We start from the raw sequence: 18,246 nt of genomic DNA, 5'->3' as shown, positions 1-18,246 counted from the left end.
AACAATTACGTTAATTATTATTGATTATATTATTAAAAATAATAAATTTTAATAATATAATTAATAGTATAATTTATTATTATCATCATCATCATCATCATTATTATTATCATTATCATTATAGAACGAAAATGGCACAAATACCCTTAACCATTATCTTTGAAAAATAAAGGCAAAACGAACATTGCACCATTTGGTGCAAAAAATGGTGTAATGAAAAGCACCACTATTCACTTTGCACCATTTTACACCAAAATAGTGCAAAGTTTGGTGTTGCATTGGAGTAACGTTGCACCAAAAAATGGTACAAAATGGTGCGAAGGTGTTAGGATTGGAGTTGCCCTTACGATCTCTTTCCCTACACTCTTCGATTTTCCTTCTTTTTCTCTGTTGATCATCTTGATCTTCCATGAAATCTTAATCTATGTGCAACCCTTGTCAAAATGCCTTGCTACAGTGTTATTAGGCCTGAAATAGTGGTTATTTGTGTTATGTGGAGTTGTTGAGTACGTGGATTACGATTCTTGAGTAGATTAGGGTTGTGATTTGAGAGATCCTGTTGGATCAATGATGAAACTTTTTTCTGATTTTGAATTTTGTCATTGTACTCTCTCTTGTGGGGTTATTTTGCATCTAGTGACGGGCTAGCCATTGAATCCCTCATATTAGAGTGTTAACCTTTACTGGGTGAACATATATGGTGCCTTTACTGCTTTCTTGTGTGTTTGGTTTAAGTCATTTTCCAAGGTTCTACTAAAATTTCTGTTTCAAAAGTAAACCATACAATGAAGATATATATAAGCTTATCCTTGGTTAAGAAAGCTAAATACGTGATACTCTATATTTTAAAGAGTCAATGTTTAAAAATAAACTTCAAAACACTCTAATTTTATTTTGTAATGTTTTAATATTCTACTATTTAAATTATCCAAATCATATTTGAACTGATTGATCAATGATATATTAAAAAACATGTTAAATAAACTATTAGTGGAGATCAATAGACGTTTCTTGCAAAAAGGCAAAATGAACAGTCAAAATAGATATCTTCGGCAGAGCGTATTACTCTATAAATGGTGTCTCTTGAAGGTGCTCTAGAGTCATTAAACAATCACTCGATAGTAAGGATGGTTGGGCCGTTGGTATGTTGAAAATACAGTATTAAAAACTCAGAAGATTGATTTAACATTTAAGCAATTTATACAAACTAATAATTCGTGTGAAGTTCACACAGCATATTTTCCAGTATCAAGTATTATGATTTCTTGTTCAGAAGCAAGGCGTCATAAAGATAAACAACATAATTCATACTACTAAACAGAGTACACTCAGTTACAAATTCAAGAAACAGAAAATCTTCCTCAGTCTAGCATGGAAAAAAACACCAGCACTGACCAAATTGAGGAGATCGTGTACTTGTCTCAACATATATAAACATAAACACTAGGGTCTCTGCATATGTTAAAAAATCCATTGCAGAGGCTCCAAAATAAACCTGGATTACAACATAAAGATCCTAGAAATAAACCAAAAGTACTGAAAAGCATATGGTATATTATTATGATTATAGTGCTGTCCAGTCTATCTCCACGGAAGGAGATTTCTGCAACATGAAATCGAATTCTTCCAAAGAAGGCTCTGAGAAATCCAGAAAGGTAATATCAGATTCGGGTGAAGCTGATCCCTCATCGGATGGGGAAGGTGATGATGAGGCCTCCACCTTGATGTTATCCTCTAATACCAGGTTCTTAAATCCTCTATTCGATGAATTTTCCATCTTCAGAACACTTGTTTGTTTGGAAATTTCAGCCTTTGCATCAGAATTAGAACAGGGCCTTTCTAAATTCCCCTTTTTCTGCGAATTAGCCAAGCTGTGACATATGGCTTGAAGCTTGGCGTCAACAGAGGAATGCAGGGGCTTGAAGTCGCTGAATTCATGGCATAATTGATGCCTAAGGTCGGGGAAATTTAGTCTTGCAAACTCTCCTCTTAGCTTATAAGCAGCCTTATCATACGCTAAAGCCGCTTCCTCAGCTGTGTCGAAAGTCCCAAGCCAAAGCCTCGTTCTGTTCTTTGGAAGTCTAATCTCCGCCACCCATTTTCCCCAATGCCGCTGCCTCACTCCCCGGTAAAGCTTTGTAGGCTTGGGGGTAACTCCAGCATGCTTCATTGGGACAGGTTTTGGACCAAGAAACCTGGAGAATTGGTTCTGCTTATGCTGCAAATGGTTAAGACAGTAATTCATTTGCTGATTTTGCAATTGCTGCTGCTGGAGTTGGAACTGTGCCTGGATTTGAAGGATCTGAGATGGGGTGAGGAGATTTAGCCCAACAATACTCTCAGTTTGCTCATATCCAAAACTCGAAAACCCCGGAAAAAATTCTTGGGTTTTTGATGGGATTGAGCCAAAACCAGGGTAACTATTGGATTCAGAAGAAAGACACGAGTCATAAGGGAAGTCATTAGAAGAAGGAGGAGAAGAAAGAGGAGGAGGTGAAGAAGAAGAAGAAGAAGAAGAAGAAGAGGTATTTGAAGAAGCACTTTTCATAAATGGTAAAAGTGCTTGCATAAGCTCTTCCCTGTAAGGATCTGGAGAAAAAACTTGACTGCTGCTAGCACTGTACATATCTATAGCTGCCGCCATGATTTCTTATCAAGAAAACACAGAATTCAAATAAAGCAAAAGTAACAAAAATTCAAACTTTCCACACAAAGGAGCAAAGAGGTCTCTCAAATAAACAACCCTTTGTTACCCTTAAAACTATAAACTGAAATCAAGAGAAAATAAACCAACCTGAGGGACTAAAAAAACCAGACCCTCTTAGTTGTTCTTAGTAACAAAAAGTAAGAAAATTACACTAAAAAGTGATCTCTATTCTGAATCACCTGACTTTCAAAAAAAAACCGCCCTTCTGGGGTTTGCTTGGTTTCTGCTACGAATTTCTTTCAAGTTCAAGTTCGAAATCAAGAAAATCAAACCCTGAAAATTTTATAAGTTTTGAAAGACAGACGATGACAGAAAGGGATCCAAGAAGCGGGGATTCACAGAGGGGCATATAAGAAAATTAGAAGAGAAATAAAAATACACACTATTTTTTGTTGCCTCGCTCGATTTTTCACTCTGCGAATTGGTAGTAGCAATCTGTATGCATATATAGAGGCCCAGGCCATAGCTCTCTCTCCCCCTCCGTCTCTGTACCCATTTTTTCCTCTATCTGCCGAATTATGATACAATGTTTCTGCTGGCCAGTGATATATTGACACGTGGTATGTGACTGACATCTGTGGGTGGTTTTGTTCGGATGCAATACGTGGCAGAAACTCATTGGAAAAAATCCTATGTTGACTTGTAATAGGCAGTTAACTTTTGACTTTTGGTATTCAATTACTTATGGTCATTCTACGCCACGGTTTGCCACCGTAAGTGACAACATTAAGCCGCCTCATTGAATTATAATTTATTTTTTTCTCTCTTCTCGCTACTCACGCATCTTTTAATTAAATAATATTACATGTAAATTTAAAAAAAAAATTCTTTTTTAATCACACATATTTAAAAAAATTATTATTCTTCTCATTATAATGTGAAATAATGGAGGCCAAATGAGCTCTAAGATAAGCTCTCACTTTTCGTTTTGTGGACCATGTTTCATACCTAACCACGACCAATGTGGACCATTCGATCTTTATCATCAGCACTAAAATTCTGTGGACCAAAATTCATTGGTATTAATTAAATAAAAATTATTGTAAAAATTAATTTGCTCATTCAAAAAATAAGATAAGATTAATTATTGAATTTTTGCTAATATAACGTTAAAACTTATCTTAATCAATTTAATTTATTGACTAAACTTTTGTCAAAGAATAAAGTAATAAAGCAAACAAACATATATATTACTTTACATTGAATTTATTACCGGATATTCCATCAATAAAAGCTTAAAACATATATTTGCAAAATCAAATCAAGAAATTTTTTATAGATAAATAAATAAATAAAAATTTTAAAAAATAAACACTACATATTGAAAGTCCATCTATAGCGAAATAATTATAGATTAATGATATAGTTTTCTACATGTTGTAATTTTAAAAAGCAAAATGTCTTATTAAATTTAAGCCTCTGTCTGATAGTCATTTTTTTTTTTTTGTCAAAAACCATATTTTGAATACAATTTTTAGAAGAATGTGTGGTCAAAAAATCGAAAATAATTTTGAGCTTACATGCAAAAAATTTTATTGTGTGAATGTGCGGTTAAAAATAAATATATAGAAAAAAGAGTTTTTAAATAATGATTATAAAAAATGAGCTAAATTTGTAAAAAGATTTCTGTCAGATAATAGCCTTTGAATTGTCATCAAAGACAGTGTTTAAATTATAATTTTCATTCACAAAGTGTTGATATTATCAAAGAAAAATGTTATTGATGATATTATTATTTATTTTTTGTAATGAGAGCTTCTTTGTTTTATTATTATTGTTGTTATTATTTTGGTTGTCATTTGTTTTCTCATTGAATAATGAAGTGAAGATTCAACCGTTATTAAACATTTCATTTCATTTCATTTCATTTTTGTGTTATTCTCGAAAAATGTCCCTTAAAATTTATATAAAACTCAAAATGATTTAATCCGTCTATAAAACAACCACTAACAAATTTAAATAATATTAAAATACGAGAAGACAGAAAACATAGATTGACACACCCGTTTGGCCCTTTAAAATTCTTCAATTTAATTTAATTTAATTTTTTCTCTCTCTTATTTTCAACCACACAATTTTCAATAAAATAATATTACACTCAAATCGAAAACTTTTCAACCACACAATTTTCAAAAAAAATAATATTTCCTCCATTATAAATCCAAATAATAGGGGCCAAACGGGTTTCGTCACACATCGGATTCCATTTCTTTATTTATATCAAACTTATCCATACCAACTCCCATCAATTTTTATAATGATATTTGCTACCTTATCTAATCACTCATTAATTAACCTAATAAATTACTTCCCTTCAATTGACGATTACCTACAAAGACAAATGAGGTGGGACCCAGACACGTCCATGTCACCATGACATCAACAAATTTCATTAGAAGATGCTCACATTTCAAAGAAAGAACAGTTTAAAAATATTTGGAAATTTTGTGCTTTTTATCCCCAATCTTTGAATAAAAATATAATAAAACTATCTCAATCCTTCTTTATCATGATTCATCCTCATCACATTTTCAATTACTAGGAAAATTCATCATTCCCACTATTTTGATCATTAAATAATAAATTTATCTTCTCTTTTATAAATAAACGTAAAATAAAGAAATTAAAAAAAATTGTAAATGGAGCCCCATAAATTTTCAAAGTACAAATAAATCGATCTTAAAACAATCAAATGCATATTAACCCACCAAAAAATAAATAAATTCATTTTCTCCAACCGATTCCCATCCCACCCTCGGCCATACTAAACCTCAATGGCTGCAATCACGTCGATGATGGCATCATTACCACCACCAACACCTTAGAAAAATTAATTCAGTAAAAAAATTAAAAAAGAAATGACTAGATAAAAATCAACAGCATAGATCAGTGAATGCTATCAATAGTGATTACATTTGTGAAGATAGTGTTTGATCATAGGTAGAGATGAATTAAGATGGTAGAAGGTAATATTTGGGTGAGTTTGTTTGAAAATAAGCTTTAAGAAATATACATCTTGTGCAGTTTAAATCAAATTTATATTTCCGATTATTAGATGTGAATGAACAATAAAAGCAATTTTAAATATGAATTGATATGTAAATGCAATAAGAATGATTTTATATCTTTAGGAATTAACGTAAGACACAAATTGAAATGCATATTTAATATTTTTATCTATATATTTCATAGAATTTATAAACTAGTACTCATTTATTAATTATTATGTATATGTCCCGTAAGACTCATAATTTTTAAACATGCATTTAAGTTTAAAATACAAATTTATTTTATTTATATATTTATTATTTTTTTTATTTTTTTTTTGGTGTAGTCAAAGTTGAAGCAAAGAAGCGAAGGTTAATAGTGGGGAAGTGATGAATGGGGGATGACAAATTCTGAGCAAGACAATCTATCGTCAATTAATTTACGGCGCCAGTGGTTTCGGACAAAACAAAGGGACAAATGAATAATAATGGTTTTCCTAAACCATAGTAATCACTGATTATGTTGATTTATCTCAGTATCTATAAACCCCTTGTAAACCGGAGTTGGTTCCACTAAAAAATAAATTTAATTTAATTTAAAGTTAATATTTAATTTTATATATATATATATATATATATATATATATATATATATATATAAATTAAATTAAAACTTTCAACCATACATTTCATCAACTTTTATTAAAATCTACTAAAATTTTGATTTTATATAAATCAAACGTAGGCTAAGTAAATTCAAACTACGAAATTCAAAATTCAACTATATTTACGTTCAAATATTTTTGTTGTAAATATAAATAATCAAATCACATCACGGTATTATCTTATATTTCAGGCTCAAACAAATTTGCTATATAAAATATACTACAAAGTATATATTTTCAAAATTTAAATATAAGCCTTTCAAGCACGTAAACATCAATTGGCCATTCTACTACAGAAGTGTGGAAATTTGTAGAGGAGGTCCACAACTTATGGCCTCTCAAGCAAATTGGCCCCTAACTTTTCATTTCATACATGAAATCCTCCACCTTTCACTTTGTTTTATTAGTAATATCAATGAGCGGTTTCCATCCACTTGTAATTACAATGCCGAGAATAGATGGTTGAGTGAGGTGTGTGAAGGTTTGTTACCCGGAAGATTGGAGGTGTGAAGAATCATGTGAGTCAGGCTAAGTTAAGCAATAGACGGGGATTGAGATAGGAGAACACGTGATGGATTATGTCGAAAATTAAAAAATATCTCGTGTTAAAATTTATTATAACCAGCTCAATATAGAACGGAGAACTCTCTGGTGCAATTGGAGTATTTAGAGTCTGTTTGGGAGTGATTTTGAAAATTAATTTTTTGACTGTTAGGAGAAAAGTGGGGTCCATCTGTGAGAGAAGAAGTCAAATATGATAATTGAAATAGTGAAATAATGGTCAAAAAATTAATTTTTCGGATGAAAAAATCGGGCCCAAACAGCCCTTTATACTTTAGCAAAATGTTTCAAAAATTTGAGTGGCATTCCCATAAAAAGCAAATTTCAATAATTGAACTTGAATAAGAGCAGCCCCGGCCCTTGCTTAGGATAAGAAAGTCAAACGTTGCGTCAAGATTAAGCAACGATAAGGCCCCCACTTGATGTGTAATTTTGGCCCCACTTTGACATTATTACACGCTGTCAATAACGTGGATATCACTTAGAAGCCACGCAAAGTAAGCCAGCCGTTATTCTCTGTGATCATCTATTCATCTTTTTGTCTTTCATGGGATTATGAGAGGAATTTTGTTTATTCAGTTCACATTGTATAATTAGATAAAAAGTTGGGAATGAATAAAGTTGTTCATATCATCTACTCATATAGAGATTATATTTTTAGATGAAATAACAAGGGTTTAACTACGTGATCAGTCACCGGCACAAAGTTTTTGGAAGTCTGAACTTCAAAAATATATATTTGTTAGTCACTAAACTTTACGAAATGTGACGTAGAAACTTTTGTAAATCTCAGTGATGGATGGGACTACATTCGTAAAGTTCAGTGACTAACAAAGAAATTTTTAAAGTTCAGTAACCTCAAGAGAACCTAAGAGAAGTTCAGTGACCAATTAGGTGATGTATCAATCTGTATATTTTTTTAGTCTTTCTCTTTCATTTTTTCTATACTCCTATCCCATAATTTTATTCTCTCTAACACCGCCAAACTTGGAAAAAAAGAATAGTCTTTATCCTAGAGTAATCGACAAAGTTGTCGCTGACCTCTCTGAGATCAAAGAGGTAACAATGGTCTATGCAATCAACTATTTTGGAAGAGAACCCCTTGAGCATTGATCACTTCATAGTATAGAATTTTAAAATCCATCCGTATCTTCTGTAAAGAATCTAATAGGCTTCTGGTTCTTATTCAGGTGTGTCTCAAAAGAAAGACGATCGAAGCTAAAGCAGCTCATAGAAATGTCCTATGTTGCCTCTTTAATCTTAGATAGATTAGCATCAAACTTCGTCGGTTACCCAGGCCAAACTTCTTTCTAAATTTGACGGCACTAAAGAGAAAAAAAAATAAAAATAAAAAATTGTGGAGTAGGAATACAGAAGAAAGGAAAAAGAATAATAAGACTAAAAAACATAAAAATTGGTTAATTACCTAATTGGTCACAAACTTTACATAAGGTTTCAGGGGGTCACTGGATTTCAAACGTTTCCCCATTAATCACTAAACTTTACAAAAGTTTTTTCTGTTAGCCACTTGGTGATTGTAAAGTTCAGTGACCAATGAGAAAATTTTTGAAGTTCAATGACCTCTTGAAAATTTAACGTAAAGTTCCGTGACCAATCATGTAATTAACCCAAATAACGACCACAATCGAAAATTTTTTGTGTATTGTCATATATTCTTTCTTGCTGCCTAAGGTTTATTTAGACAAGTAGCCAACATAGCAGTGTCACTTAGCATGTTGAATTTCTATCATCTCCTATAGCGTCAAACATGTTACACATTCAAACTTAAATTCAAATGATACACGTGTCGAAATATGATTGCACAATTTGAAAAATTAAACAATCATTTTTTGATACATCAGTCTATCTATTCACTTATTTTTTATTTATTTATTTTTTTGTATGGTTAAAATTAAAAAGTAGGGAAAAGGGTAGGTGTTATAGCCCTTGTTTGGGCTCTATTTTAATGATATTTTAAATTTTTATTGGCAAATATGTCAAGTTAAATTTGTATTTTTATTTTTTTTCGTATATGGATGATTGAAAATTATGAATACATGATGGTGTTCATCCCTAAACATAGAAAAAAAATCATTCTATTGTTCATCATATTATTGAAGAAATTTAGTTTCGTTTCATAATAAAAAATCCTCTTTTTTTCACTTGTTCACTTTAAAGAATCACTTTACTTTATTCTTCAAGATACCATGCATATGTATGTTTATTTAACCTCTACCGAGAAAAAAGAGAAACTGAGTGACAGATGACTATGAATTCTTTAATTAAAAAATGATTAGTTAATCTCATCCAAATTGAAATAGGATAAACCACATTGGAATAAGATAATAAATTTTGGTTACTTAATGCTTATATCTATTCTCTTTCTCCTTCATGCGTAGAGACAATTGATTGCCAAGATTGCCCCCCAGGGCACATCCAAGTTGGCGGAACAATCACATTGGGGGGCTCTGGAACCAAGTGTGAGGAGTTCGATTCCTGGTTGGAGCAGCCAAGTGATGTAATAACCAGAGGAAGGGTTGGAGCAGCCAAGTGATGTAATAACCATGGAGGAGGGTCCCTTTGGGGAAGGAGTAAAAGCCATGTGGGAACCTGGGAACCAATAAGGGCACAACCTGCGATTTACCTCCACTAGTCACTGAGGGGCCGGGGGCTAGAGGTCCAGGATTTAGTCCGGCTAAGCTGGGACACCTGGGTTATCAAAAAAAAAAAAAAATTGATTGCCAAGATTACACATTTTAGTTCCAATTGTCGTTGACTTTAACAATTGTCAACCCTTTTAAATTTTAAAAAAATACCGGCACAAACTAGGTGTTGCATCAACCGCCACACCAGTTATTTATAATTTATAGTCAACGAATGGTGGTTGATGACCTGAATCATGGAGTTCTTCATAAATTTTAGTCAAAACCCTGCAAGCAATTTATGGTTTAAAAAGAAAAAAATAAAAATTATAAGCAATATAGCACCACCAATAAAGAAAAAAAACACCAGTCCAATAATGTTTTGACCAGTGCATCCAGTGACAATGTCTAACTAAATGGCGAATTTATTCATTTTTTCCTTGGTTTCTTGAGATCAGTTTTGACATTAGACGTGTTCTTTTTCCTGTATCGAGTAGATGTTGAAGGTGTGAATTTTCTTCAATGAGCCAAGTGATTCATGAATAGGATTTTGCCAAACGACCCGCACGGTTGACCCAACGGGGGACCGCATCCTCACATACCAAGGTGGGTCCCACCAGAGCCAGTCCTGCTAGGAGGCATATGAGGTCTGTGCCTCAGGCCCAAAACTACAGGGGCCTCATTTTGGGCCAATTTTTTTTAATTAATTAATTTATATATATCAGATGAATTGAATCTTTCAATCGTTTTTCCCTAGCCTCATTCGAAGTTCATTTCCTCTTCTCCAATCTCCACTCTTTGACAAATTACACGAGATCTCGACAAACCACAAAACAGTTTCAAACCTAACGCTCGACTCGCAGGCTGTATATTCAGATTCTTCATAATACTTTGATTCATATGTATGGTTCTTGTAAGAAGGTTGTTTATGCGTATAAGGTGTTCTATAAAATGTCATTTAAAACGGTTGTTTCTTGGAATTCGATTATTTCAACTTATGTAGAGAGCTCAAAGTTTTTCTATTCAGTTGAGGTTTTTGTCAAGATGCTAGATAGAGGATAGTGATTTTGAGCAGGATGAAACAACGGTGATGATTGTACTTTCCGTTTGTGCAGAGCTTGGTAACTTGAGTATAGGAAAATGGGTGGGTCGCTGGGTCCATTCTCATGTTATTGAGAAAGGTATGGTTTTGAATTGTCAATTGGGTACTACCCTTGTTGATATGTATGAAAAAGTATGGTTTTGAATTGTCAATCACAATAAATTTGTTGATTAACAATGCTGTAAAATGAGATTTTGTTAATTGTTACTACCGAAATTCAAAGTTTCTTATTTACTACCAACTTTGAGTAATTGATTTATTATATCGAAGTTATGATAGTTATTTGGAAACATGAAGGAAAGAGGAAATAAAAACTAGTTAAATGAAAGAAGGATAGGAAGTACGTCTGGAAGCATATTTGATACGTGGAATGGATTATGGAGTAGAGTTATAGATGAAATTTGAGTTAAATGTTTATGCAATATAATTATTAATTTGTAATTGTATTAGTGTTTGATCATAAATTTTTATTTCAGACTTGCGAGTTATGACGGTGGAATTCTCAAGGGTGGAATTCCATAATTTTTATCAAAATTTTACTTTCGAGGTAAGCAATGGCTTGCCTAACATGTTATTGAATTTATTGAAACTGTTTGAAGCCTAGTTGGCTTATATAATTGTAGTCTGGTTGGCTTATATGATTGATTATTGTATTGATCAATTGCACAGGCGCACTTAATAACTATATTGAAAACTCTAATTATAAGATGATTGAGATATTTTGTAATTGTTTTTTAGATTAATCATTGGACATTAGATATTGACTCATACATTATGCCTCATAAATATGAATCTGGTGCTCAAAAGAGAAAAAGGAAATGAAATAAATTGCATTAATTCAAAGTCAAAGCAACAATGCGATTGCTTTGTTTTAATGTTGAGTTCTAAGTTAGCAATAGATTATATAACACACCGTTATATTTTACATTTATGTTGATTTTGGAGCCTCATTTATGGATTTCGCCTCGGACCCCGACAATCATAAGATCGGCCCTAGGTCCCACCTGAATTTAAAATCCGACCCGCCTTTATTGTGTGTGTGCAGTCATGCCCACAGGCACTATAGCTCAGTCCTCATGAATATTGTCACTTAAAGATGAACATTTGTTTCTCGTGGCAAAAATTTTCTCTGATACACGAAGGCAGATAAAGAAGGATATATGATTTCAATGAAATTTTTGTACAGCAATAGACTATGGCATTCCTCGTAAGATAATGCCTAGCAGGGTTATAGATGCAAGAGCAAATTTGCTATGTTGTGTCTAAATAAGCTCTATCTTAAAAGAAATAGGAAAAACTCGGTAAGATAATGCCTAGCAGGATGGGAAAGTCAAGCTGTCATCCCCTGTAATTTACTAGAACCACTTCACAAATCCTTTCGCCATTCAAAAATAAATTCTGTTATCGTACCAGATCTTTATAAGGAAAAAGAAATATAAAAAACTCTCCAGAGTTCTGAATTTACAAATATCTACTTCAACAATCAACTTTAATATTAAGATGAAACTGTAGCTCATATCAAATGTTAAAGGATCTTGGTGGTGCTCTGTAATTGTCATACGCATTCTGAGCTGCCTCACATTTCTTTTGAATATCGTTGCACATTTTCACCGAAGCCTCGGAGAACTTAGTCAGCCAGTCAAGAACCTTAGTCAAACTTGTTTGTATGCCACTTAAATTTGACACTCGATCATCACTTTGCTCCTCATCTTTACTGTGTTTACTCTCTGACTCTTCATTGTTTTGCAAATCCTCCGTGGTTGCCTTTTCCTGGGATTCTTCTTGCTGGTGTCTAACTGAATGTAGCAGATCAGATAGAAAACCTTTGATTGCATCACTAACTTCTTCGGATGGCAAATATTTGATTCCGGCTGACCAGTCCCGACAGAGGACAAATATAGGTGGGGCCAGAACTCGGCGAGGGGAGAATGCTCTTCGGCCTTTTTGTCGCTCGCGTGGTTGCAAAATGCAGTTCTGTAGCCAGCTGTTGAGTGCTTCCACGTAAGATGTATAGCTGTTGATCCAATCAGCAAAACTCAGACCAAAATACTCCACCTCATCCAGCAGCTGATTTATAATCTGCCTGTGTGTTTTCCCATGAACAATTCCCACGGTAGTTTTTGCATGATAAGCTAACGAGATGGTTATATACTGGTTATGATGGCATTTGAGCATGGCTTTCCACATCCGGGCCAATCTACACAAAATTCAGTAGATTTACACAGGATTGATCATTGACACTAGATCGCGTTTGGTATGAAGTACTTGATAGAATTAAGCAATACTATAAAAAGGATTTTAACTTCTTTCCTCTGTTAATACCATCTAGTGCAGTCCAATCCACCTAGCTAAATGAGTGGTTAAAAAGGAAGGAATATTTTTAGTTTACGTGTAAATTATTTTATAGAAGAATATGCGGTTGAAAATGAATTTTTTGGGAAAATGGGGGCCAAACATAGGCTAAAAGTTTTCAGGGTTTCACGAAATAGAAATTTTTCTCACCCTTGAATAAGTTCCATAATTTGAGGGAGCAACTCTTCATCCCGCATTTTCTCTATTCGCTTTGATATTGAATCAACAGCATGAAGTGCAACTCTAATTCGTGAATGCAGATCTTTCACCACTGCCCGAGTTTTGTCAATTGTTTGAGGACTAAGATCCTTGGCAAATTGGTGTTGAAGCTGGTTGCACTTGCGATCATATTCCTTCCGGATAGACTCGCTGGCCTAAATAAGGCAAAAGAAACAGACTGAAATTAGTTGACATTATAATGTAGAATAAAAAGGGGAACACATCACTAAGGCTACTAGCATTGAGGGTTCAGAACTCTTCTAATCAAGTTCATATGTAAAATTATGGCCAATTTAGTCTGCAGGTGTAACTGTACTAAAATTCGTTGTGGCTTAAAAATGGACACACATCAAGGAAGCCAATAATTATTAGCAGCATCCAATAAGTAGTAACCCCTTGATAATGACCAACAACAAAATAAGTCTTATTCCCAATAACTTGGATAGGCAGCCACATGAATCATTTTCCCTGGCTCCATCACAATTCTACCGAAAGCTCCAAAAAGTAAAATGTTTTGCCAGCACATCGAATTATGGTACTTATGTTATTCTGCTAGGAATGTATCCATAGGCACAACACATTCCTCAACAGCCATTGTTCCTCTAATTTATTCATAATTGGTGCCATCTAAGATAATAACGTTATAATCCATTCCATTTTATTCTGATTTTGCCAGCTTCGTTGTGATTTCCCATTTGGTTGGCAAAGCAGCTTGAAAATGCTTTAAGATTTAGGTAGTCAACTCCAGCATATTGGCAACATTACAACCATAAATTTCACAGCTGCCACAACAGTCATGAATCTTTTTCACATTTGAAATTCTGTAGCGAATCTTAAAAATAGATTTCTAACATCTCAAAAATGTTTTCACAACTTACAGTGTAAGTTCATCCATCAATTTTTTCAGAGTAAGCCAATTTGTTGTTAATTAGGCGAAATGAAACCTACCCCCTGCCCCCAGACAAAAAATAAGAGCTCATATGATTATACCCTCCTGATTTTGTACTGGGAACCAGAATGGTCAATATTCAAAGTAACTCTGAATGGAAACATGAAAGTTTGTGAACAATCAATATAAATACAAAGGATGACCTAGGCATTAAAGATCTATTAATTGACATTAAGTGATATTCTACATGTTGCATTTGACCTCTTTAATCTTAGTTCATTTTAGAAACCTAATAATATAACAACCTAAGGACATGCACCACTCTTATTTTTCATGCCATTTCATTGAGGTTTATATGCAAGATTTTCATTGCATCAGGCTTGAAAAATTCTATGGCTCCGATCTTTAGTATTGTCTTATTTATTACCTGTGTCTACTATTTAACTATTTAAGCAGAATACTATCACCCATTTTTACAGAAATGAAGAGAAACCTCAAAAAATGAAGAAAGGGTGGAAAGTAAGGAAGACACTATATTTCCAAGCTGATGCTTTTGCTCGAAATGTCTGCTGATATTTTCATGATTCTCTATAAGTTAGTGATATTAATGATACAAACACTTGTCCCTCTCTGCTGATCTCCTTCATCACCAAACTCTCCACAGATATGTCAACATAAACCAAATATAGAAAAGCACGTGCATTTAATTTCACTGTTGCAACAATTTGCATCAAGTACCTTCACTTCATCATATAGCTTTCTCTCCCACGCATAAAGCCTCTCCAGTGTAGAAGAGTGACTTCCAGAAATCATGCAGAACTCTTCAATAAAATCACTTCCACTGTCATCATTGTCATCCTTTGTGGTAAGAGGATTCCTAGATGAGGATGACCCTGATGATGTTGTCCTTTTCCAAGTTATAACCTTGGTCACATGTTCCAATCCTGCACATTTTCTACATATGAAAATTTGACAGAAATGAAGGCTTATAATGTTAGGTTTCAACTCCATGGAACAATTCTCAACACTTCAGCAACTTGCGTGAGAGTCAGTGTCCTATCTTTAATTCCTGTTAGTTTTCCAAATTCCAGATAAAAGAAAATCAAGTAGAAGAAATGTTGTAGCAAAACTGATAATATCCAATCTTTTCCAGAACATGTATGAACAAATGCATAAAATTAAATGTTGATCAAGATACAAATTAAAAGTACTGCATCTCATCGAGACAAAACAGCTAAGTTGTATATATAATTTAATCGTAAAAATCTAAATCAAACCCTCCCTAAAATGTTCAAGCTAATGAGAATCAATGAAATTATTAAAAAATTGCCTATGGTGCTAGGGTACAAGCTGTTACATACCATCAGGAACATTTGTACGTCTTCCTCGGCAACAAGCAGCTCGAAAAGAGGCTAAATAAACAGAAGATGATGAATTACCTGCAAATAATGACATTAGGGTTCCAAACCAGAACACCAGAACTTATTAGTTGACAACATAGAAATATATTTCAATGAACTAAGGAAATTATCAAAATTTTCTCATTATAAAGATCAAGAAATTATTACCTTTTGCCTCATATCCTATACTGATTTTGCTGCACTCAAGCAACCTTGATACCTCTTTCCCTGATTCAGATGCTCTAAAGAACCGGTTGTCAATATCCTTTATGCTAGAGAGAAAATCTTTAGCCCTATGTGTTATATACTCCGAAGGATCTTCTATTTCAGCACATATATCCTTCTCTACTGCAAATTTTTTCATCTTCAAACTATACTGTTCTAATGGAACCTTCCCCGCCACACTTCCCGCTAATCCATATACTTTTATCTCATTGTTCACATCTTTCACTTCACCATCAACTCTTTGATGACCACTGCTTTCATTCTTTTCACATGTAGCGGAATTTGAATTGCTCACAACCAATTTACTATGTCCATTTCTCCGAGTCTCTGATTTTGGTGCCATAGGCCCATCCTGAATCCCACTGGTGTTATCCAAATCAACACCTTTCTCACCAAAATCCCCATACATTCTCACATCGTCAAAGTTCAAATTCAAGCCATTCTGCCCCGCTAATCTAAAGCTCTCATTTTCATCAGCAGGATCAAAAAAATCCCAAGATGATCCCAACTCAGGAGGTGGAGGTGGAGGTGGAGGCATTGAAAATTCAATCTCCTCGATATAAGTATTCCTAGGAGGTGGACTCACTCTAACAGTCAAAGCACTAGCTCCACCTGACCTCATGTAACTAACTCTAGCTGTAGGTGGTGATAAAGGGCTCCCATTGAGCACTGGAGAATCTAAAGCACCAGCAATGTGCGATGAGGAGTGCGACAGATATGACGAGTGTGATGGAGTTTTATCATTTTCAGTGGCTGAAGCTGATAGAGCGGACTCTATCAAGACTTCAGCCTCAGCATATCGCCTCAGAGCAATGCCTATGTTCCTTAGAGACTGAACATATGAAACTTGCGCAGCTGCTAAACCATATCTTGAATCAATGGCTTGCTTGATGAATCTTTTCCTTTCTCTACACAGCCTCAGAGCATCACTCCTCTCAGATTTTGAATTTGTTGCGCCCATTTCACACTCAAAATTAAGAAACCCACTTCATTAATTAACCACTATTGCGTTCATGAACTTAGCTGCATTCAAAATTCCTCACCGTATAAATAATTTTTCCCCCCCCTAAAACCTTTGAAAACCCTGTTCATGAAATTAACCCCCCTCTCTATTTCACAATCAAAAGCTAACAGCCCATAATTCAGCCAAAAAAAAAAAAAACTAATAATAATAAATAAATAAATGCAATAAAAATCTCTTTTCTTCAATAATCATAAACTCTCTCAAAATCAAAGCAAACCCAAATAAAAAAATAAAAAATAAAAAAAAGAGGGCAAAAACCCTTTTCAGACGAGAGAAAGGAGAGGTTTTCCGAAGAAAACAGAAAACCCACTTGAGTTTAGTCTATCACTGCACTGAGATTCAACACTAAGAAAAACAGATGCAAATGACAACAAACTCTTTTGTTAACGGGTTTTATTTCGACTCAGATAAAGATTAGAGGACCCTGCTCTGTTTTTTTCATGAAAATGGCAAAGATGATTCAGAAGAATGCAAACAGATGAGTAGTTGAGGATGTCATAAATAAATCTTCGCCTCAATAAAAAATAAAAAGAAAACCCGAATCGATTGGAAAATTGGGTTACAGTCAACCCATGCACAATTCTTGTCCCTTGTTTAGAGTCCAAAAGCCGATTTCTTTTAGCGCAAAAAGAGAAAGAATGGGGCAGTGCTGAAATGATAAACAAAAAAAAAAAAAGGAGAAGAAGATATGCATACAGTTCATTCGCACTGAGGAAGGGCATCGGAATGTGTGTGAATGATGCTCCACATTCACTCCCGTTCTAATCTCTTTAATCAGAGAGAAAACACACCATTTTCTTGCCCATAATTTCTATCTAATTTGCTCTGATAATTACCTGAAAATAAATATATTTTCTTTTTATAAGCATCAACAAATATCATAATTTATGAGACCACAACTTTTATTCCTGGCAACACGTTTTAATTGTGATTAAAGTTATTAATTTTTCTTCATTATAGCACTTTATGTGTCTAAAAAATTTTCATATCGTTCTTATTCTCAAACTTTTCATTAGTTAATACATTTTATATTTGATAACAGTTTTATATTCAAAAGCTTATTGAAATAGCGTAAAACAACTTATTTTTCATCATATTTTTATAAAAGATAAACAAATAAAAAGTGAAGAAAATATTTTTTCCTCGTTTCAAAGTATGAAAACAAAATATTTTAATATAAATCACCAACTAGAACGACGTATACTAATTAATGGAAGGTTAAAGATAAGAATTCGACGGGAAAAAGTTGAAAAATCAATTACTACAATAAACAAAGATTGAAGAGATTAACTGTAATTAAAATATAATGTAACAAATAAAAGTTGTAGGGTCAATCTAACAATCCTTAAGAGAAATGTGCAGATGACAGAAATGCCCCAGGTTTTCCAAAAGGAACGTTTCGTAACGGCTCCTTGTGGTCGTGGGGAGTGGGTTTGGCAAAGTGGATTATTAAGAGTTAATTCATTATTAATA

The 18,246-nt window shown here is 33.7% G+C and overlaps 2 protein-coding genes across 2 annotated transcripts; both read right to left on the bottom strand.

The window, feature by feature from the left end:
- Positions 1–1,286: 1,286 nt before the first annotated feature.
- On the bottom strand, positions 1,287–3,143 carry LOC111394820 (ethylene-responsive transcription factor RAP2-4-like). Its single transcript, XM_023020831.1, has one exon. It carries the CDS (start codon positions 2,642–2,644, stop codon positions 1,565–1,567), a length of 1,080 nt encoding a protein of 359 aa, XP_022876599.1. The 5' UTR covers positions 2,645–3,143; the 3' UTR covers positions 1,287–1,564.
- An 8,872-nt stretch (positions 3,144–12,015) lies between these two features.
- On the bottom strand, positions 12,016–17,593 carry LOC111394819 (nitrate regulatory gene2 protein-like). Its single transcript, XM_023020830.1, has 5 exons — positions 15,693–17,593; positions 15,486–15,563; positions 14,863–15,068; positions 13,167–13,390; positions 12,016–12,861 (listed from the first exon to the last, which is right to left on the bottom strand). The coding sequence occupies exons 1-5, from the start codon at positions 16,708–16,710 to the stop codon at positions 12,183–12,185; spliced, it is 2,205 nt and encodes a 734-aa protein (XP_022876598.1). The 5' UTR covers positions 16,711–17,593; the 3' UTR covers positions 12,016–12,182.
- Between the last annotated feature and the right edge of the window lie 653 nt (positions 17,594–18,246).

The sequence above is a fragment of the Olea europaea genome, chromosome 5, assembly GCF_002742605.1.
Source record: "Olea europaea var. sylvestris chromosome 5, O_europaea_v1, whole genome shotgun sequence".
NCBI lineage: Eukaryota > Viridiplantae > Streptophyta > Magnoliopsida > Lamiales > Oleaceae > Olea > Olea europaea.
This window is presented reverse-complemented; position numbering and strand designations above follow the sequence as displayed.